General features: G+C 35.6%; 1 protein-coding gene, 3 long non-coding RNA genes and 2 pseudogenes across 6 annotated transcripts; 2 read left to right on the top strand and 4 right to left on the bottom strand.

Moving 5' to 3' along the window:
• Nucleotides 1–4,899: 4,899 nt before the first annotated feature.
• Nucleotides 4,900–5,743, bottom strand: LOC104756789 (uncharacterized). Its single transcript, XR_762325.2, has 2 exons — nucleotides 5,618–5,743; nucleotides 4,900–5,310 (listed from the first exon to the last, which is right to left on the bottom strand). It is a non-coding gene; the product is annotated as an uncharacterized LOC104756789 (long non-coding RNA).
• A 213-nt stretch (nucleotides 5,744–5,956) lies between these two features.
• Nucleotides 5,957–7,164, bottom strand: LOC147923509 (uncharacterized). Its single transcript, XR_015586841.1, has 2 exons — nucleotides 6,896–7,164; nucleotides 5,957–6,782 (listed from the first exon to the last, which is right to left on the bottom strand). It is a non-coding gene; the product is annotated as an uncharacterized LOC147923509 (long non-coding RNA).
• Nucleotides 7,165–8,827: 1,663 nt separating this feature from the next.
• LOC104756788 (metalloendoproteinase 3-MMP) lies at nucleotides 8,828–10,538 on the top strand. Its single transcript, XM_010479436.2, has one exon. The coding sequence runs from the start codon at nucleotides 9,084–9,086 to the stop codon at nucleotides 10,224–10,226; it is 1,143 nt and encodes a 380-aa protein (XP_010477738.1). The 5' UTR covers nucleotides 8,828–9,083; the 3' UTR covers nucleotides 10,227–10,538.
• A 1,877-nt stretch (nucleotides 10,539–12,415) lies between these two features.
• LOC104756787 (uncharacterized) lies at nucleotides 12,416–14,091 on the bottom strand. The gene is made up of 4 exons (XR_762324.3): nucleotides 13,312–14,091; nucleotides 12,903–13,198; nucleotides 12,686–12,804; nucleotides 12,416–12,569 (listed from the first exon to the last, which is right to left on the bottom strand). It is a non-coding gene; the product is annotated as an uncharacterized LOC104756787 (long non-coding RNA).
• Nucleotides 14,092–15,440: 1,349 nt separating this feature from the next.
• LOC147923508 (uncharacterized) lies at nucleotides 15,441–17,004 on the bottom strand (annotated as a pseudogene). Its single transcript, XR_015586840.1, has 2 exons — nucleotides 16,017–17,004; nucleotides 15,441–15,789 (listed from the first exon to the last, which is right to left on the bottom strand). The product of XR_015586840.1 is annotated as an uncharacterized LOC147923508 (transcript).
• A 2,509-nt stretch (nucleotides 17,005–19,513) lies between these two features.
• LOC104756786 (protein JINGUBANG pseudogene) lies at nucleotides 19,514–21,124 on the top strand (annotated as a pseudogene). Its single transcript, XR_015586839.1, has one exon. The product of XR_015586839.1 is annotated as a protein JINGUBANG pseudogene (transcript).
• The last annotated feature ends 2,015 nt before the right edge of the window (nucleotides 21,125–23,139 follow it).

The following is a 23,139-nucleotide window of genomic DNA, read 5'->3' as shown; positions in this document are numbered from 1 at the left end:
AATTCTATAGATCTAAAACAAAGTGATTAATCCTTCAAACTCTAGTGTAATGTTCTAATACATGAAAAAGACTCAAAAACAAAACAAAAAACATAAAACATTACAAAACGACAAAAACTGAATATGAAAAGAAAGACGAAAGACGCTAAAAGCACCATATATCACTTGTTTTGTTAGTATATTTAGTGTCATGTCGAGTTTGGCTTGGTTAACGAAACTTGATGTATAAAAAATCCAGTTAATGAAAGTAGATGTTATAACAAAGTTCATGGTTTAAATGACATTTTTTTTAAATTAAGACTTTCATCAAACGACGTCGTTTTATTACTAACAGAGAGTGGTTACCAGCATAGTAACGTCTGTTAGTAGTCCAGTTATCAGATCTAACGTCATGTATTTTTTGGCCTAGTCAACAAAAATTCATGTTTAAAAAGGTTAGTCAACAAAAATTAATGTTTTAAATGACCTACAACAAAGTTCATGGTTTAAATGACCAAAATTTGAAAATTCATGGTTTAAATGACAGTTTTTCCTTATCTTTTTCTCTGGATACTTTTTGTGACACATGTTACGCATTAATTGTTTTATATGTCTGTAAACGATATTAGCCATGCATGGATACATTGTGTTATATAAGACCATGTGCATTGATATGTTCTAGGAGAGTTTCTCAGAATAAAATATAAATTTAAAATAAATAAATAATAATATTTTTAATAAAAATTAAGGAAAATAGATTTTCATGAGAAACCTTGAGAAATTCATGATATCCACACATCAGATGACAAATGTCATTTTCTAAGTTGCTAGAATTTGTTATAATTAAACAGTTTATGCGTTGTTTTTTTTATCAATCATAAAATAAAATTAGCTTTTTAACAAATTCCATTATGCATAATTTTGAATTATATACTCATATTATTTTAATTAATATTAGTTGATAAGAAAATAGTAATATGATTAAAAAATTATGAGAGTTTTAAAAAGTATTAATATTATGAAACTAACTATGTTAGTATTTATAATTTTATGATTGATAATATGTTTTTTTCTTAACATTTTTGATAATATGTTATATAATATAAAATATAACTAATTAATAAAATTAAAAATATTTAATTAACAATTTAATTTGTCTAAAAAATATTAATAATTTAAATAATTTTAAGATAAAATATAAAAACAAAATAATAGAATAAATAAAATTATATTAAAAATAATAATATTGTATGAATAAGAAACTCATTGGATTTCTCACCAATGTACATACAAAATTAATAAAAGATTCTTAAATTGGGGAAGTGTCTTTAGTCAAGTGGTTACATCACCACCTCTGCGACCGATCCCACCGGAGTTCGACTCCAGTAAGTCGCGTTACCCCGCGTAATAGGGTTTGGCTATGAATCGGGCCTTGTCGATTCAATGATGACAAAAAAAAAAAAAAAAGATTCTTAAATTTCTCTACACTAAACGAACTAATACTATATTTGTAGTGACCCGTGTCAAGAAGTACGGACCAGACGAGTAAAACGCAATAAAAGGATGTGGAAATACCTCGGAAAGACGGAGAAAGAAAAATCTCGAGGAATGACTGAAGTAACTTGTGGGGAAAGTCATTATGTCGCGAAATGACCAATGACAGAAGAACGGACATGAACCCTAGGTCGATGAGGGAGTTAGGCGATGGACGTTGGGAGAAAATGGTGAAAAGTGTAAAGGATGAATAAAGAGAGGAATGGCCATGAAAAATGGTGAGAATGACGTAAACGGACCATAAGAATGTAATGGCCGTGTACCAGCCGACCGGCCAAGGTACCATGAGACCAAGGATGGGTAGGTCACGGTACGTGTCAAGTACGAGTGGGACATACAAGACGAAAGGAGAAAAGTTCATTTACAACGTATGCGAGGTACGAGTGGGTCAGAGACGGACCAGGAACCATGCCCCACAGACGAGTGTTTAATTGGACGTGGGACACATACAGAACGTGGTCGGGACAAGGAGGAAGATGAAGAGTCCGGCCATGAGCTGCGACTGCCACGTGTCGAAGGATTAAGTCTCCTTCACCCAGCACGTGAGATACACGCGCCACATGCAGCCAAGATGGCGACACGTGGCAAAATCCATGCGTAAAAAGAGACATTTGTTGCCACACTTTTGCCACCTGCCTAGCCCAAGAGTTTGACCAAAGAGCTTATAAATAGCTCCTCTTTCTCTTCATTTTCGACCAAAATCTCTCTTAACACCCAAACTATAAAAAAATTTTCTCTCAAACTCTTGGAGAGAAAACCAAGAGATTTCGAGCAAAGAGGAGGAAGAAGAGGGGATCTTGTGGAAGCTTGAGAGCTAAGAAGCAAGGGGAAGTGCTGTCAGATTGGTGTGGTGTGGTGAAGACCAATCGGCCAATTTCTTCAAGTTGAGGTTTGTTGTTTGTGGGAGATGTGTTAGCTTTCTAGCTCTTGCATCTGCCCTTGTGTGTTGCATTTTCCTTGTTGAATGTAGATCTAGCTCATGCATTCTTGGGAGTGAAGTGCATGAAAACCTAAGGAATAATATTTTTAAAGATCTGCTGCAAGTGTGAAATGTCTTGCATGCTCGATCTGGGGGGGTTTTGGATCATTTGATTGGTGGAAAATATTTTAAAAAATCAGTTGTAAGTGTGAAATGTCTTGCATGCTCGATTTGGGGTTTTCTTGATCATTTGGATCAATGGAAAATTAGTAAGAATTTTTCTTACTTTAAAATTTGGACATGAGAGTGTCATGCATGTTAAAAATTATTTATTTAATTTTGCATGAATAATTTGGAAAGAATAGACCCTCGTAAACTTGATGGGAGATCAGTCTACGGGATGGGTTATTTTTGGTGAGACCATGCGAGAATCTCCGAGGTGGAAAGAGCCACATGTGTGCCCAAAAATTGAGAAATTTAATCTCATGGATTCATGCATTCTTGGGAGTGAAGTGCATGAAAACCTAAGGAAGAATGTTTTTAAAGATCAGCTGCAAGTGTGAAATGCCTTGCATGCTCGATCTGGGAGGTTTTTGGATCATTTGATTGGTGGAAAATATTTTAAAAAATCAGTTGTAAGTGTGAAATGCCTTGCATGCTCGATTTGGGGTTTTCTTGATCATTTGGATCAATGGAAAATTAGTAAGAATTTTTCTTACTTTAAAATTTGGACATGGGAGTGTCATGCATGTTAAAAATTATTTATTTAAATTTGCATGAATAATTTGGAAAGGATAGACCCTCGTAGACTTGATGGGAGATCAGTCTACGGGATGGGTTATTTTTGGTGAGACCATGCGAGAATCTCTGAGGTGGAAACAGCCGCATGTGTGCCCAAAAATTGAGAAATTTAATCTCATGGATTTGATGGAAGATCGGTCCATTGGAAAAATATTTTTTTTAAGACATGCGAGAATCTCCTGGGAGAAAAGAGCCGCATGTATGTGTAAAATGTGGAATAAATTGTTTGCATGCATAAATTAATATATGGAGAAAATTAATCATGGGGGATTAAATGTGGGATGGGTGCATATTTAGTGTTGCATGCATGAGTAGAAATTCTTAAGTTGCATGATTGCTTCCTTGCTTCTTAAGATTTGTGTGAGGTGATGTGATGTTCTTGCTTGATTGCTTGCTTGTGATGCTTGTTTATCTTGCTTGATTTTGTATCAATGTTTTAGTGCTTAATTCTCTTTGTTGATAGACTTAGAGTTAAGTGCTTGTCCTAGCTAGTCTACGAGTTAAACGTCTCGGTTCGTAGCTAGAGGTCGGTCTCTGTTCCCAACATGTGATGTGGATGTCCAGTGAGCTAATCCAGAGGGATCTCATAAAAGGACAATTCGGTGTCTAGCTAGCTACTAGCCCGAACCGTTGCATGACGATGCAGCCTTTAATACCCGGTTGTTTACATGGGTAACAACGCAGAGGATTTGGGTGAGTCTGGTTGGTTGCATTTGTGGTATCAACGCGGAATGGGTGTTTGGGACGGAACAGAGGATCGAAGGGCCCTAGGATCTTATGTGGTTCCCTAGGATGTTCTGTGGTTCTGTGTTTCCCTAGGATGTGATTTGGTGGTGTAAGTCATGGCGTGGCTGCCTAGTTGTGTGAAGTCTAGGGTGGTCAAGTTATCTTGATGCACTGCTAGCTATAACTACCCTGGCAGAGTTGCGGGTATTGTGGCGTAGATGCCAACTTAGAGTCAAGGTCTAGATGAGTCAAGTATCTTGATTGTTCCTAGACTTGATTGTGTGTGTTTGTTTGCCTGCATTGCGTGTTTGTTGTATGTTGATTGGGGATAGTTGGATGGGGAAAGATAGCATGTTAGAGGGTTACCCAATTCATTGAGTAATCTTAGATTACTCACTCCTCTCCACAAATGTTTTTGTCTCGCAGGGAAGACTAAGTGGGTAGAGTTGGCATTAAGAAACCAGATAGGGTGTTTTCATGATGTGATGCAAAATCCCATGTTTTTTTTTTTTTTGGTCAAAATCCTATGTTTCTTTAACATGTTTTTTTTTCGAATGGATCCAACTGTTTTACTTAAGTATTTTTGTTGATTGTAAACATTTTACTTAAGTAATAAATCGAGATATTTTCATATACATATTTGGACAAGTGGAAATGGTACGGTCTAGTCCGGACCAGCACAACGTCGCGTGCGTTCTAAGGGTTGAAAAGCCTAAGGAACGTACGTAGCGGGTAGACGGCTGCCGGTGGACTTGCTGGGAAACCTAATTCGTTGGTGGAACCTTGGCCGGATCGCGGGCAGTTGTCCTCTTGTGGCGTCCCCGGGCTGGTCTGCGGTTTGTCCGGCCAGTGGGACGGTTCGGAGGCGTTACAATATTAGTGAAAGATTGGTTTGAGTATCTACCAATGCATAATGCACGTGCTCTAATTCTCTGCGTATTGTTCCAATCAACTAATGTAGTTATACAATATTCAGCAGAAACTATCACACATATGCATATATATATATATATGTATATATATTTGCATTCGATAAATCTGCAAATTATGACAAACAATCCTGCATATGGATGGAGAACAGAATTCGCAAAACAAATCACAATGTAAAAAGCGTGCATAAAGATACATATAGAGGCATCCGAAGACCCAACCGAAGCTATAATGAGATCAGTGACCAAGTCCGTTTGTGCTTTTGGGAGAGATTGGAAGCGGAGGAGGCTGACATCGGGTGTAGCGTCGGCAATACCGAAGCGCTAAAAACCGTCGCGGAATTGAAATCCGTGGAATCCTTTGGACCATCACTTGATCAGGATGGTTTGTCTTTTCTTCACCTGCACCACCCAAACACATTACACACATTTATACTACAGTGTGGAGGTTTGTTAATTTTGGTGATGATCTGTCTATTGAATAATTTCCATCCGTATAAACTGAATTGAGAACCAAGTTGGAACTATTCTATTATTTTCACATCCAAAAAAACGAAATTTCAATATGAAATGAAAGTGAAAATACTATACCGAAAACTGAGCACCTAATTAACTAAGAAAAATTAAATTAAATGCCCCTTAAACACCTAACTAACAAAGTATAATACTAATGACTTGGACGGATATTTTAGAGATAGAAAAGACTCACCAAGTTTGCCTAGTTCCATCTGTGTACCAAGGGCTTCATTCATATATGGAGACAGGAGAAGAAAAAGAAGAAAGAGAACAATGGGAGTGACTATGGAAGATGTCATCTTAATAATCCTCTTTACTTATCAATATTACTAACGTATGTTTATGCATTTATATAGAATAGAGAGGTGAAAGGTAAGAGATAATTTAAGAAATGGTAGAGAATTAGCCAAAGAAGAGAAGCATGTAGAGATAAGACAGAGACTTGAAAGCTATCGACGACTTCTCTTGCGGGTTTTGAAAGTTCTCCGCGAAGACTATTATAGCCAAATTATTCCACTTTCACGTGGACATCTTTTAGTTTACTATTTTAATTTTACTTAATTTATGTCTATTTTCACGTTTTACAATGAAAACATGGAATAACATATAACAACCATAGCATACAACATATTATTTCTTTCGGAATTTGTAACGTACGTGTGTAGCCAACAGTATGCGACCCATTCGTGGTGCTCTTTGGTGCTATCCTGGTCACCAAAAAACAATCCACCTTCTTCAAATTCACCGCCGAAGCAGAATATACGTCGATGTTGTAACAACCGACGAGCTTAAATTGCCTCAAGGAACTATTGAAAGCTTTTGCACTGATAACTCGGATCCCATGTATACTAATAGAGTAATAGTTAATAGACTCTTTTCACAGAGCAGCTAAGCGTATATTTCTTCTACCTAACGTATTTAGTACATCGTCATCAGAGGTGGATTGATATATATATCCTTACTAAATTTTTGGGCTCAGTCAGAATAAGACTTACTTTTTCTCAAGTTAGTAATTTGATAAATTCGTGCTTCGACTTTAGGGAGAGTATTCGGCGATATATTTAAGAAATGTACGTAGAAGACTCACTGAGTAAGTCAATGGGAAGTACTATGTTAACTATAAGGATCGAAAATATGAGAAGCAGAAGAAAGAAAATGATGGAAAAGACAATAATAGACTACGACATTGTAATAATGCATGATGACCGTGACTATATAGAGTAGTGAGGAGAAATAATTGAAGTTAGAGACGACTTAGTTTTGTGTGGGTCGTCGGCTACTCTAGCCTTCCTAAAGAGTACAAGTTGAGGAGTGTGACTCTACTAAAAACGACATTGTTTCGCAGCTGAAGCGGAATCCTGAATACAAAAATGTAAAAGCAAGAAATGATTGAGAACAAAAAAAGTATTCTTATGGGAAAAATGTCGAAGAAGTATCACAGATTTTGTTTACAAAAAACTATACTACTTACTCACAGTTTTGCCACCACACTTGTTCTTTTGCAAATTTTGGCCTCGAATATATAGTCATCTACCTGAAGTGAACCACCCGTTTTTTTTTTAATAGCATGTATGTGAAAGTATATACTCAAACATAAAACTTTTAAATCCATTGGTTGTATAGACATGAGAGATAAAATCAAAGCTATGGTCGAGAATAACCAAGAAGAAAAAAAAGGAAAAAAAAAAAACAAAAAAATTGGTCGAGATAATTAAAAGAGATATATATAGAGTTTGAAGTATGGACGTCTTATTGGTCTCCTGTCGCTATGTTTTTATTTACTCGGTCAAGTGGATGCTCATGTTTACACAAGTGAACCCATCGTAAATGTCGGGTCCGAATCATCATTGTCTAGCAAATTAATGTCTGCCCAAAAGGCAAATATCCATTTTCTAAGGACATCTCCAACCCACCTCTATATTTGCTTTTTAACTCTATTTTAAAGTAAAATTTACTCCAAGTCTCCAACCCATTTCTATTTATACCTCTATAATAGAGATCTCTATTTTTTCCTCTATATATAGAGGAACTCTATTTTTTCCTCTATAATAGAGTTGAATTTTTCTATTTATAAAATGGTCCTTGAACTTTTAACACTTTTATATTTATGATCAAAATAAACAAAATATATATTTAAATAGTTTAATAATAATTTAAATATCTTAATAATAATTTAATTTGTATATTAATAGGATAATTGATTATAAAGTTAAATTTGACTAATTTTAATATTTTGGTTTAAAAATTTTAAAGGTTTTCGTATAGAAAAATTTTAAAGGTTTTTGTATAGAAAAACATTTTAAAATTTTGAGACTATTATTTGAAAAAGAAAATTTATATAAAATCTTATTAAATATAAATAACTTAAATATTTTAGTTTTTATTCATACCATAATATTATTTTAATACAACAAAGACTAATTATTTAATATTCTGGTAAATTACTTCCGGATCCACAAATATCCCTAAAAATTTGTCCAATCTACTATTTTTTTATTTTTTTATATGATGCAATGTATTTATTTTAATAAATGTGATATTTAAATAATATTTATAAATGTTAAAAATTTAAATAATATCATAATTTTATGAAAGTTTCACAAATACTAAAATAAAATGGTTAGTTTGCAACTTTTATAAGTAAAATGTATTAAATAGTAAAATAAAAAATGGAATCTCTATGGAATATTCTTTTTTAGATGAAAAAAATATAGGTATCCATTGGAGCAAAAGTCAACTCTATTATAGAGTTCCTCTATTTTTGAGGTTAAAATAGAGAAAACCATTGGAGATGGTCTAAAATAATGTTCCAAAAAATATTAATCCCCAAACTTCTCTTTTTCATCAATAGTGTGGTTTTTCATACGCTTTAAATTTTGTTCTGAGAAAAGTCTCTACTCTTCCTTATGCCTCGCTTGGATGGTCTACGGATGTAAATTAATGTACACCAACACGATTTATAGCCCAAACAAATGAGATCTAACCTGAAAACCCTACGGTTTTATATATCTATAACTAATCCTTAAGTTCTAACTTTATATATTTTGTGTAGAAAAGCCGGATGGAAACGGGCTTCATACTTTTACATGTTAACCCATTAAGAAATAAATTAGATGGCCTAACAAACAAGTCATGTCATTTTCGACCAATAACAAATAGTAAACCTTTAGGAAAAGTTATAATTAAATTTTGAAAAAAAAAAGACTATTCGAAACTTCAACCAATTTAGTTGATTCTGCCGCCTTCAACCATTTTTATTTGCATGTTTCTTTAAAAAAAAACTTTGAATTTAACCAGTCCTCTACCATCGGCCAATCTCAATTTCTAGACCAAGACTTAACCGGAGCATCGTTCATGCACCAAGCAAATGTTATTATCAAGAAAACGACACTATTTATTGGCAGAACCACAGAAGCATCTTTAGTCTTGTTTCCTCACAAAGACCTTTGAAAAATGCCGAGGACAGAGGAAGTTTCCTTTGAATAATTTCAGCTTTTTTCAACAATGAAAATTCAAACTAGCTAGCATCAACGACTCTATACTTGTTTTTGCATTATCTCTGTCCTCTCACTAATTCTCTTATAAACCTCAATATTACCTCTTCAATACAATGTTTTAAGCTTTTTGTGTTTGGTGGCTATAGTCCAAAAACCACGACCATGATGAGGATTTGTGTTTTCGGGTTTTTCTTGTTGTTCTTCGTTCATTCTCCAGTTTCCGCCGGTTTCTATCCCAACTCCTCAGCCATTCCGCTGGAGATCATCCGTAACGCCACCGGAAACCTCTGGAACTCTTTCTTAAATTTCACCGGATGTCATGTCGGCGAGACATACGATGGTCTCTACAAGCTTAAACAGTACTTCCAACATTTTGGCTACATCCCCGAAACTCTCTCGGGAAACTTCACTGACGACTTCGACGATATCCTCAAGAACGCCGTCGAGATCTACCAGAGAAACTTCCGGCTAAACGTCACCGGTGTACTCGACGAGCTCACTCTCAAACACGTCATGATCCCACGTTGCGGTAACCCTGACGTAGTCAACGGCACATCAACTATGCATAGCGGTAGAAGAACCTACGAGGTCTCCTTCTCGGGGCGGAGTCAACGTTTCCATTCCGTCAAACGCTACTCTCTTTTCCCCGCAGAGCCACGGTGGCCGAGCAATCGCCGTGATTTAACCTACGCGTTCGATCCGCGAAACAAGTTGACCGAAGAGGTCAAGACCGTGTTCTCACGTGCGTTCGCTCGTTGGGCAGAGGTAACTCCCCTTACGTTCACCCGCGTGGAGAGTTTCAGAACCTCCGACATCTTCATCGGGTTCTACTCCGGAGAGCACGGTGACGGAGAACCGTTCGACGGTCCATTGAGAACGTTGGCTCACGCGTTCTCGCCCCCTACCGGACACTTCCACCTCGACGCAGAAGAGAACTGGATCATCTCCAGAGAAGGCGGCGACGGTGTTAACTCCGTGACTGAGGCTATTGATCTTGAATCGGTGGCTGTTCACGAGATCGGACATCTTCTAGGGTTAGGCCATTCCTCGGTCGAAGGTTCCATCATGTACCCAACCATCACGACGGGGATGCGTAAAGTAGAATTAACGACCAATGACGTGGAAGGAGTCCAGTATTTGTACGGTGAGAATCCTAACATCAATGGTTCTATTGTTCCACCTCCGTCCACTCAACAGCGAGACACTGGCGAATCCGGTGCTGCTAGTAGAATCGACGGTTCTAGATTGGTTTTGACTAGTCTACTTCTCTCAACCGTTGGATTGTTTTTGTATTTGTTTGTCTAATCCCCCAAAGTGAATTGACGGACGCTAGAGATCATGTTCTAGAGATGACTGAAAAGGAAGTAGAAATTTTCTTCTAGGAGAGACCAACTGAAGTGAAGAAGACTTTGTCACTCTGTAATTTTTGAACCATTAGTTGTCGTCTCATTCTTTATTAACGTGTGGGGTGATGCTTCAAACGAGAGAATTGTTTTTTTTTTTGGTGGGTTTTACGGTAGAATTCAATTTCATTGAAAAGAAAAGTTTCATGAAGTCGATCATGAAAAAATGGTGTTTGGTGTGACGAAGTAAAGAGAGGCTTAAGATCTTATTCAACTCCAGCTGTCCACAATGCATGCATGCTATGCAATCACTAAGCCTTGTTGCCTTGAGTGATGCTAAATACAGCTCTTTTAGTGTTCCAGACTTGTTTGCTTCTCCTGCTGTCGGTGAGTATAAAGCCACCATATGCCTCAGAACTGTTTGCAGTCGGGAAGCTCCTTGTTTAATTTTTTCTCATCTTCTTTCGAAATATGACATCCTTTAAGAAAACGAGACAAATCCGACTCGAGCATCTGAAACTAAACAAAACAGAACATTAAAATACGGCATCATGCAACGCTTCTTTGTTCCGCCGCGTTTGTTGGAGGTGCAGGGTACTTTTCTTTTCGTTGGCCAGCTTTCGTCGGGAAACACCACAGTTCACGATGGTACATATAGCAAATACATGGTCGTCACTCTCTTTTAATGCCATCATAGCATTAGTCATTGCCTCTTCTGCTTCTTTATAATTTTTGCTATGCAAATGTTTTTCACCAATATGAGTCCATACCCATGCTTTCCTTTTGATAAGAGATTGCAACTCCTTATCACCACTTGGAAATAATGTTCTTTGAGTTTGTTGGTAACAGTCTAATGTGCTTTTTTCCTACATCATCTTCCTTCCAAAACCTGAATATCTATATATATTTTTCAAGTAAACTAAATGAGTCGCTAGATTCTTATTTGATAATAATATTTCTAAAATTTTATTCAAATAAAAAATTGATTATATCACATGTTTGAATGGAATTTTAGAAATATCATAATCAAATAAGAATCTAGCTAGTCATTTGGTTTTCTTAAAAAATATCCAGATATCAACTATACAAAAATATAGTACTATCAAATAGACAACCTAACAAGTATATTTATAACCCAAAAAAATCTAAATCATTTCATTACTATCAATTTTAAAACAAAAAGATTAGACCGAATATCTATTTTATTTATTTTGATCCCATACGTATTTGTTCTCACATGTCAAACGCAAAAAAAAACCCATTTCTATCTTATTGATCTAAGAAGAACAAGAACAACAAAACTAAGAAACCCTAAATTTCGATCGAGAGAGATGATGATGAAGCGGGCATTGGTTGGCAGCCGAGTTAGCAGCCGAGTTATGCAGATCTCGACTCGAGGAGGGCTTTCTGTACCGATACCGGGAAACCAAAGGTGCCGCAAGAGACGCCAAAACAGCAAGCTGACTTGAGGAGTTTGCTTCTTGATGCACAAAATATCACGTCGTCCATGGATAACATCAGGGAGATGATGTGTTTCATGAAAGAATCGATGGAGATTTTGGTTCTAGGAGGTTCTCTTAAAGAAGCAGAGGCTAATGAAGAAAACAAGGAAGAAAAGAGGGAAGCTGAGGAAGCTACTGAAGAAAAGGCTATGGTGGTGGAAGAAAAGACTGAAGAAAAGGCTATCATGGTGGAAGAAAAGACTGAAAAAAAAGCTATCGTGGTGGAAGAAAAGACTGAAGAAAAGGCTAAGACCATCATTAGTGGAGCAACCCACCATAGTTACTCTCATATTATTTAATTATATAAATAATCATAAATTAAGTAAAGCAATCCTAAAAGAACTTAAGTAAAATCACCCTATTACTAGAGAACTCCAAAGAAGGTTACTCAAACATTTAAATAATAATTTTTAAAATTATATTTATTAATTATAAAATTTTAATTATTTAAAATGACAAAGCAATTATTTAATTTGTTATTATTACATAAAATAGAAAACAATAAAATTTTACAAACTTTGGAATATTAAACATATTTTACAAAATTCGGAATAGTAAACATATTTAATAAAATTTGAAATATTAAATAATATTTTTTTAATTTTTGTTTATTAATTCTCAAATTTAAAAAATCTAAAATGATAAACAATTATTTAAATTTTTTATATTGCATAAAATAGAAAACAATAAAATTTTACAAACTTTGGAATATTAAACAATAAAAACAGAAAAGGAACTTCAGCTTCACGGTCAAGTAACTCAGTTTTGCTTACACCATACACCCTGACTATGTTTTCTAGAATCTACAACACAAAAGGAAAAACGGAAAAAAAACATGAAGCGACTAACTTTTGATTCTTGTTAAAAGCCAGATTTAACAAACATTAACAGATGCATTCTTTAAACAAGAAAAACGTACAGTATCAGGTCGCATGAATAAACTATTCCAAGCCTTTGTATTTCCACCAGCTTCCGATGCCTTTCTTTTGTTCCTCTCTCTTTTGCTTGAATGTTTTTGGCAGGTTAGAAGTGTCATTCCTGTTGAGAAGGGCCATGTTAAACAACTAATGGAAAATCTGGTTCACAAAAATATTACAAGTTGAAAGACCGAAACTTAGAAAGGGTAGGCCACTAACACTTGTTTATCAGACGTTTCACGGTGCTTGGCTGGAAAAATATGCAACAAACGGTCCTGGAAAATTGAGTTATCTAATTCCTCCATTGCCCTGCATCACCATCAAATGTTTTAAAACCTGAACTAACAGCTAGGAAAATTGAGTTATCTAATTCCTCCATTGCCCTTGCCGCACATTCCGGAATCGGGTAAAGGATGTAGGCAATTCCTTTGGACCTTTTCGTCTCCTTGTCAAGAACAAGATGGACTTCTGATATCTCACCAAATTTGCTTAAATGTTCCATAAGCTCTTCTTCTCTATTGCATGAGATTATTGACGAGAATCAAAGATGTATAAGATTAATAACAGATAGATAAACAGAAAACAGGGTATATAAAAAGAGCAGAAGATGAACAAGACAATCCCGTACGTTGCAATGTAAGGCAGGTTACGGACGAAAAGGCGATCAGTGTCAAGAACATCATCATTGTCATCATCACGAAAAGGCGACCACCTTTAAACATCATCACATATATACGAGAAGTATCAAGAAAAGACTTGTTGAAATACTTGATAGCTTCTTGAGCTTCTTCAGCACTACGATATCAAATAAAAGCAAATTGTCTACTCTTCCCATCATTGGAAAGCAAAAAGTACAAAAATAACAGAGACTGATTTCAGAGAATCAATAAAGGAACAAAATTTAGTTGTGAAAAGGCTCGAATTTGGTTTTGAAAGAGCATGTTCTTGCAACTGTAGAATTGAAGGGCAATTTTAATCTGCCGCCGACGACGAGAGAGGGCAACGCGAAGAAGAAGACGAAAGGCGGTTTTTAGATCGGAGTGGATATTCCGATGAAGAATTTGAAGGAATGGATGGCAAAGCTCAAAGATGAATTGGGTCTGGAACTATGGATTGATTTTTCTGAATCGCCTTCGATTCCCCGTCTGGATCGACATAGAAGAGAGAGGATCGAGCAAGAAGAGAGAAGAAAGAAAAAAAACAATTCCTTTTTGTATTTTTGCGTCCACGAATCAAAATAGGCCACGTTGTGTTACTCTCTGGGTTGCTCAATTCCTTCCCAAAGAATCGATTCTCTACTTAATTGACCAAAAAATGAGTTTTTAATTTAGTTTTTGGGCCCAAATAAAAGAGTAACCATAAGAGTACCTCCCACTAATGGTGCTCTAAGTCTATGGAAAAGGAAGCTAAGCCTATGGACTATGGAGGTTGGTGGATTTATAACTCTGGAAGGATTCCAGACCATGGGCTTTGGCTTTATCTACAATGTATGTGTGGATTTGGTTGAAAGTGGTTTAAACCGAACAAAACGGCATCAGGTTTGGGTGGCCCATTTTAATCGAGCGCAACAGTGGGTGGATTGGCTTTTTCGATCCAACAGTCCTCCAATGACAACTACAAAGCAATGTGCTCAATTTGTTACCAAAATCTTGTTTGTAGTGGGCAGTATGTGGTTAGTAGTGAACGACCCTACCTTCTTACACTTTGCTGTCATGTGGTTGAACTGGCTTCTGGAAATATTTCAATGAAGGGAAAGTAGACTCTGAGTAGTGTTCTGGAAATAGTTCAATGAAGAGAAAATAGACTCTGAATATTGTTAAGAAAGTAAAGTAATGTCTTGTTTTGTTTGTGTTAGTTGAAAACTCTCAGATTATGTAAAAAAAAAAAAAGCTTTTCTATTAATGAAGAACTCTGTGGGCAAAAAAATCTAATTGATCTAATAATGTTAAATAATTTATATTATTACTTGAATCTCTAACACTAACTGTAATTAATTAAAATGAATAATGAACCAATGATGCACTCAGAGCCGGCCCCAGTTCATTCATTTGCATAAAATTTTCTCTAGTGTAGTGGTAAAAGGTCAACAAAAAGGTAATAGAGTTCTTGAGTTCGAGACTTTACACTACGATTTTTAATATTTTTTCTGTTTATTTTGTAACATTCTCTTTCTTACATTGGTTCTATTTATAAACACATTATTTTTTTATATATATATACGAATAAGATCAGATGAAATTCATGACTCAAAAGTTCATATAACTATTTTTTTTTTACAGTAAATTTGAGACTTTTATTTGAACTTTTATGATCTTTAAATTGATAGCAACAATCGATGGGGGACCATTATAACTACAAATAATGATGACAATTTGACCATGGTGAAGGAATTTTATCATAATAACTTTAGAAGCATCGGGTTTGATCTCTCCTCAACTCAAGAAATACAATTTAATACTACTACTATGTCGAAATCAAAACATATATTATAAGGAAAATACAATAATCACAAAAAGGTAAGTTAGGAACACCAAGATATGTTAATTAAATATAAACACATCATCACACTATGACCATGAGCATTGGTTGGGACAAATATTTGGTCCCTCAAATATTTTAATCTTATTTTCAGAGTTTCTTAATTTTGGTATGAGCATTGGTGTCCCTCACAATTGGTCCCCTGAAAAAAATAATATTATTTTTTATTTTAAAAATTAATTATGTAAATTAAGAAGTAAAATCATATTAAAGTTTTAATTCAAATAAAACATATAACATTAACATTAAAAATATAAGAAAATTACAAAGTTACAAAAACTTGGAAAAAACATAACATACAATTAAAACATTAAAAACAAAAACATAAACCATACAAACATCATAAGTTAAAACAAACATTTTATTCTCTGCATATAATTTTTGTGATTAATCTTCATTATGTGGAAGATGTCCAAAGTTTGTCCAAATATGCTCAATCAAATCTTTTTTTTAACTGGTCATGAACTTGTTTATCCCGCATATGTGTTCGACGAGTAATCGTACTGCTCATATTTGAACCCAAACTGGCGGCACCGACGGTATATGTTTGATCCACATCTTCTCCGTCCTGAAATTCAGAAACAATGTTTCGCCAACTGTATGTGTCTCGTTCATCCTCGACAATCATATTATGGAGTATTATGCATGCTCTCATAACATTTGCTATTTTGTATTTATCCCATAAACGAGATGGATTTTTAATAACTGCGAATCTAGCTTGCAAGACTCCAAAGGCACGCTCAACATCTTTCCGCACAGCTTCTTGTTTTTTAGAGAAAAGAGAATTTTTCATACCTTGTGGAAGCCGGATCGATTGTATAAATGTGGCCCATTTGGGATAAATACCATCGGTGAGATAGTACGCCAAATTGTACTCCCTTCCGTTTACAAAGTAGTTGACCTCCGGAACATTACCGTTAAGAATGTCATCAAAAACATTTGATCGATCCAGAATATTAAGATCGTTCATAGTACCTGGAGCTCCAAAAAAAGCATGCCATATCCAGAGGTCATACGAAGCTACCGCCTCTAACACGATTGTAGGTTTTCCGGTTGATCATGAGTACATCCCTTTCCAAGCTGTTGGACAATTTTTCCACTCCCAATGCATGCAGTCAATGCTCCCAACCATCCCGGGAAATCCACGTTGTTGATTTTGATAGAGTAGTCTCTCTAGGTCGTCTTGTGTGGGACGTCTTAGGTATTCATCGCCAAACAACAAGATTATTCCGGCGGTAAACTCGTGCAAACATTTCCGAGCCGTTGAACCACCAATTCGTACATACTCGTCTACTGTGTCGGAGGCAGTACCATAGGTCAATTGGCGAATGGCTGCAGTACATTTTTGAATAGGTGACAGACCAGCCCGACCGGTTGCATCCTGGGATTGACGGAAATACTCGACTTCTGTAGAGAGACGTTACACAATACGCATGAACAATGGCCTGTGCATGCGAAACCATCGCCGGAATAAATACTCCGGGTATGTTGGAGTATCACTGAAATAATCATTCCAAAGATTAATGTGGCCTTCTTCCCGGTTTCTCTCTATAAAAATCTGTGGCGTTCGCTCTATTGGTTCTTGAATGATATTAGAATTTTCGAGAAAATTATCAAAATAATCATCAAAGTAACCATCCATATTATCTGCATCGTCTCTTTGGTAGTGGTAATGGTTTGATGATGATGCCATATGAAAAAAAAAATTTAAGGGCTCTTTGTTTTGATGTTGAGAAAAATTGGAGTGTAGAAAAAGATAAGAAGGTTTTGATTTTGTTTCTTTGGTGTTGAATAAGCATATATATAGGAACTCAAGCATTTGTGTTACCCGTGAACTCAAGCTTTGTGCTACCCGTGAACTCAAGCTTTGTGCTTTGTGACTCAGCTGTGTGTCATGCCTTCTTTTACCCGTGAAGGCAGTGTCACTCAATCTTTGTGCTGTGTGTCATGCGTTCTTTTACCCGTGACACAAAAATACAATGTCATTAGAATGTATTCATTCCTAAAATACAACAATAGCAACTTAGTTTTTTTGACATTACACAAACTTTTACCCGTGACACAAACTTTTACCCGTGATGTCTATTACAATTTCATAGACATCACCACCATACATATTAAACATACAACAATAGCAATTACGAATATCAATTCTGTACCATTTCTAAACCTATTTCTACTCTTCCGTAGCTCTAACACTACCTTCTCTAACATGACTATTTTCTGCTCGGTTTCAGTACTGATGTGCGAGTCATAGTCACTTGCGATTGTGAGGCTATCCACCTTCTCAGACAGCACTTGACATTGTTTGTTCATCTCGCCCATCTCCTCCATGACAGCTACATCCCACCACTTGTGAATATGCATCTCTCCATCATCAACATTCGCACATGTGAAGTATCTGCATTAACATAAAAAATCACTTCATAATATGTTGAAATATAGCAAATCAATTCATAATGTATTAAAGTTAAACGACAGACTGACTGAATGTATTATAATAACTCATAGGAACAAGAGTTTCAGATGATTATGAAAGATTGAAAAGATTGTTTGAAAAAGCGAGTAGATGATTGAGAAAGATTGAAAAGAAGCAAGAACACCAAGAACCATATACGAGAGCGAGTAGATGATTGATAAAGATTGAAAGGAAGCAAGAACCTAAGAACGAAGAACCATAAACGAGAGAGAGAAGATGACTGAGAAAGATTGAAAAGAACCAATAACCAAAGAACCAAGAACAATAAACAAGAGCAAGTAGATGGTTGAGAAAGATTGAAAATCTGCTTTGGTGTTTAAAGGGTGAAATGCTATCAAGTAATAAATTAAAATCATAAAGAACTAACCTTCACCTACCTAAGTCTAATCACAATTTATGACAACAAATATCAACTATAATAAATAGAGAAGATGTTTTAGGACAACAGTCCTAGACTTCATCAAGAGTTAAAGTATAGATAGCTTTAGTTAAAGTCTAGACTTCAACAAGAGTTTTAAGAATCGAGTTTGGTTATATAAGAACGTTGACAGTAGCTTTAGTTAAAGTCTAGATAGCTTTAGTTAAAGTCTTAAAGACAATAGTCCTAGACATCAACAAGAGTTTTAAGTGGCGAGTTTGGTTATATATGACAGTAACAACATTGTCCATGTATCTTTAGTGACATAAATATTGATGTCTAGGTAGCTTTAGTTACATCGCATTAGCATTAATAATTTACTTAGAACAGAGATCATCACCAGTAACTTTCGTATAATTATAAACTGACTTCAATCAAATACTATGAACTAGTATATACTACGTAGACAACAACACAAGTCTACCAATTCAGTAAATGAGACAACTACAAACCACAAGTATACAACAAACAACAAGAAATTGACATTTTTTAGCCAAATTGAATCAATTATTTACCTTTTGTCTCTCTGATTGTTGCTACTTGTTCTGTGATTTCTCCTTATGTGAGGCTTTCATGAGATGAAAGCTGAGGAAACTCATAAACAACAAACAAGTAAAATGTTAGACTCGGTTTAACAAGACACAATACGGATACACAACAAAGTAGTAATGAGTTTAATGTGGTTGCCTTACCATGTCGACTCGCTTGCTATCCCTTTCGAAATCCGACCAGAGCAACAAACTTTATCTTTTCAAATCTGCATCCGAAAAAAAAAATTGGAACCAACATTACTTGTGGTCATAAAATCAGAAACTAAAAGCAGAGAAATAATAAATCCAAACCCTTAATCGAACCCCAATAAACTAAATCGAAACCCTAAAAACTAAATCGAATCCCTAAATCGAATCCCTAAATCGTAACCCTAAATCGAAATCAAAAACATATTATGAAACCCTAAATCAAAATTAAAATCAGAAGGAATTTGTACATAAACACAGATACTCAACAATCGAATCATAACTGAGAGACATATCGAGAAAAATCAAATAAACAAATCCCTTAAAACCCAAAAAAGATAATACAATGTGACGAACACACAGACCTCTTTCTATTGCAACCGGCGAGAGCAAATTGACGGCAGATTTCTCTATGCTTCAGGCAGCTTGATCTGAAAAAACATCCTTCGGAATCAAATCGCCGTCCAGAAAGAGAGGATAAAGAAAGAGAGAAGGAGTAAACAAAATGAGTCGAACCGTCGATACATTTGGTCTAACCCTACAAAAAAACATCAGCAAATAAAACGGCGCCACGTGTAACGGAGGACGGACGAATTTACGTCCCTTAATAAGAGACGTTTCTTCGTTATTAACATGATTTTGATTTAAATTTGGCAATTTTAATATGTGGGACGACACATTGGGACGCCAATGCAGTTGGTCTAACGACACATGGGATCAATTAGTCCTCCCCCACCCTACACTACCCTCAACCTTTTTCTTTTAATTATCTTTCACCTTTCTATATAAATTCTCCATTAACACCCATTTTTATAATGTTTATGGTTAAACCAAAAAGCTTAATTTTAATAAACTCCCCAAATCCTCCCTACCTATGCTAGGGATACGACTCATTGTATAAATCAAAGCATATCCACAAGTATTTCCCGACAACACCAAAACAAACAAATAAAATCTCTCTCTCTAGCTCGCTCAAGAAGTAAGAACAATGGGTTTGCTCCCATGCTCTTGTCCCCTGCCTTGTAATAAAAACAGATCAGAATGTGAAACGAAATCTACTCATCACCAATCAGAATCCTCCACGTCATCATCATCTTTGTTGTCTCAGCCAAGTCTCCCATTGGTTCCTTCGCTGTCTTTCCAGCCGCAGAGCTCGAGCGTCTATCACCAGTGCTTAGCCACTCTCAAAGGTCACTCCTCGTACGTCTCTTCTCTCGCCGTATCCGATAAATTACTCTACACAGGCTCTTCCAACAGCGAGATACGTGTATGGCCCCGTAAACCTCCTTTCTCGCCGGAGAATTCCACCGGCGATGACCGTAACATAGTTTCTACAGGAAACGGAGGGGTTAAATCGCTGGTGATTCTCGGAGACAAGCTAATAAGCGCTCATCAGGATCACAAGATTCGTGTTTGGAGGATCATCCACGAGAGCAGTACTCGCAGAGATCAGAGGTACAAGTGCGTGGCGACTCTTCCGACGATGAACGACCGTTTCAAGAATCTCTTCAGTAGCAAAAGTTACGTGGAAGTCCGACGGCACAAGAGGTGCACGTGGGTTCACCACGTGGACGCCGTGTCATCTCTCGCCTTATCACAAGACGGCACTATGCTTTACTCTGCTTCGTGGGACCGAAGTTTCAAGATATGGAGAACCTCCGATTTCAAATGCTTAGAGTCTATCGACAAGGCTCACGATGATGCCATCAACTCCATCGTGGTGTCTCCTGACGGGTTTGTCTACACCGGCTCGGCAGATAAGAAGATAAAAGTGTGGAACAAGAAGGACAAGAAACACTATCTCGTCGCTACTCTGACTAAACATCTCTCGGCAGTGAATGCGTTGGCGGTGAGTGAAGACGGGAAGGTTCTTTACTCAGGAGCGTGTGATAGATCGATTCTTGTGTGGGAGAGATTAAGCAAAGAAGATGATGGTGTTGATGGTGAATTACTACATATGTCTGTGGTGGGAGCTTTAAGGGGACACACAAAGGCAATTATGTGTTTAGCGGTTGCGTCTGATTTGGTGTTAAGTGGATCAGCGGATAAGAGCTTGAGGGTTTGGAAGAGAGGATTAATGGAGAAAGAGGGTTATTCTTGTTTGGCGGTTTTGGAAGGACATACCAAGCCCGTTAAGTGTTTGGCCGTATCAGTTTCTGATTCCGATTCTAATTCCGATTATACTTGTATGGTTTATAGTGGGAGTCTTGATCTTTCTGTCAAGGTTTGGAACTTAAGGGTCTCATCTATTTAATTACTTATTTACAAATTACAATCTATATATGACTATATGTCGTGACCATTGGTTAATCTCTCTGAATTAGTCTATATATTTATGAATGTTGTTATACAATAACTAATGAAGCTAGCTAGGGTTGGTCATAAACCTATCACACTCGGTATTATTGGAGTACACTTTCATATGAAGATTAATTACATATGTACAAGTTCGTTCACCTACGCTACGTATACCATATTCTAATAGTACAAATCCAAAATATATGAGATTTTTCCGTTTTTGATCGTTGGCTGTATGTTATTCGAAATGACCTTTACGGCTTCACACGAACTTATCGGTATTGTTTTAGAAAATCAAAATACTTCTGTTTGTTCCTTCTTAAACATAGAGTTAAAGTACTAACTAAACAAAGAATGACGACAGAGAATTATAAAACTTGCATGTTTCGACAACTTCGAAGTTGAGCATCAAGACCATGTGGTCTGGTGGTGTGATTTATTTTTGGTAGAACCGTACAAGTTATCAATCTGGAATTTGTGTATGTGACAATCGGCAAGATAAATAAAATTGATTAAATTTAGAAGCATGGAGCTTTTAGTAACGAATCACGTAGTTTTGTCTTCCATGTACTATGACTAGATTTATGTGTTATAGTATAATGATAGAAATGTATATCGCATCATACACGTGAAGTATGGGGGAAACAAAAACTTCCATACTTTACGTGCAGATAATTGAATATTACATTGAATGATATCAAATTTTTTTGTGCTGCTGATATTAGATATTCTACATTGAAATATAAATACTCTGTGCCTACCTTTACTAAAACTAAAACTGTAACAATACAATTAATGGGCTTTCAGTTGTATAAGGCCCATAATGTATAGATCATTTTAGTACACGATGATACAACAAATCCATCAACAAGGCAACAATCCTAAAACATAATGACGTTTTGTTGTGATCGTAAAGGGGTCCAGTTCCAATCATTTTCGTAGTAGGAATCTGGTGATCATTTTAATTATAATGTAATAATACGTCTCGATCTCGTGAAGTGAAAGTAATATTTTGAAAACTGCAAATATCTCTTTCTCCAATGTATTTTTTTCCATCTACAATAATCAAAGACGGTAAAGTATTTCTTAGACATTAGTATTGTTTTATACTTGGTTTATACAACAAACTAATCTAAAATATAATATACACACTAACTAGTTTTAAACTGATCCTCGAGAGAGCCCAACAAAAGATTTGGCAAGGTTTTATTAGAAAACGAACCCAAACATGATGATGAGCCTCTGATTGTGTTGAAGTGTCCTCGTCGACATCGTCCTATATATATTTTCAATTAATAAATCTCTCATATTGTGTGGACCATTTTTTTGAATATATTTGGTAAAATATTCTTCAAAAAGTTGTACACTGATGCAAGCCAGCATCACAGGTCTTTTGTGATAATAGGACAGAAAATAAAATAAAAACTTAATACAATTTTTGACGTTAATGGCTAATTAAATTGAATTATACTGTTTTATTTATATATAGAATAATTAATTTTCTTGTTTGTAAACTTTAAATAGTCAACAACACTGTTCACTATTCAACCCTACCCATATAGTAAAATATTTTTTTTTTGTTTTTTTTTTTACCATATAAGGTTAATTATATTTGAAAAGTATTCCCATATAGGTCACATCCATTTTTTAGACAAAAATCTTAGCTATTCTTTGTTCAAAAAAAAAAAAAAATCTTTGCTCTTCTTGTTTCTTAGTGTAATGTTGTAATATCAAAGATATAAAATTTGTTATGGTTAAAAATTGAACCACTCATATAAGTCGGTTAATAGATATTGTTGAAAAATCATAATGTAAAGTTGTAATTGTAACGAAACCTATCCAAACAGAAACCATACATTTAGATAAATGATTAAAAAAAATAAAGGTCATAAATAACTCATATGGGATACAATAATATTTTGATGGTTTTGAAATATGAGCTCAGGTCTCTCTTTTTCGTTGAGAGTCTTTCACTGTCCACATTTC

Source organism: Camelina sativa, chromosome 17, assembly GCF_030686135.1.
Source record: "Camelina sativa cultivar CO46 ecotype springtype chromosome 17, ASM3068613v1".
NCBI lineage: Eukaryota > Viridiplantae > Streptophyta > Magnoliopsida > Brassicales > Brassicaceae > Camelina > Camelina sativa.
This window is presented reverse-complemented; position numbering and strand designations above follow the sequence as displayed.

What these genes read in the sequence shown, in the direction of transcription:
- LOC104756788 (XM_010479436.2), top strand. Translation starts at nt 9,084, where the DNA reads ATGATGAGGATTTGTGTTTTCGGGTTTTTCTTGTTGTTCTTCGTTCAT.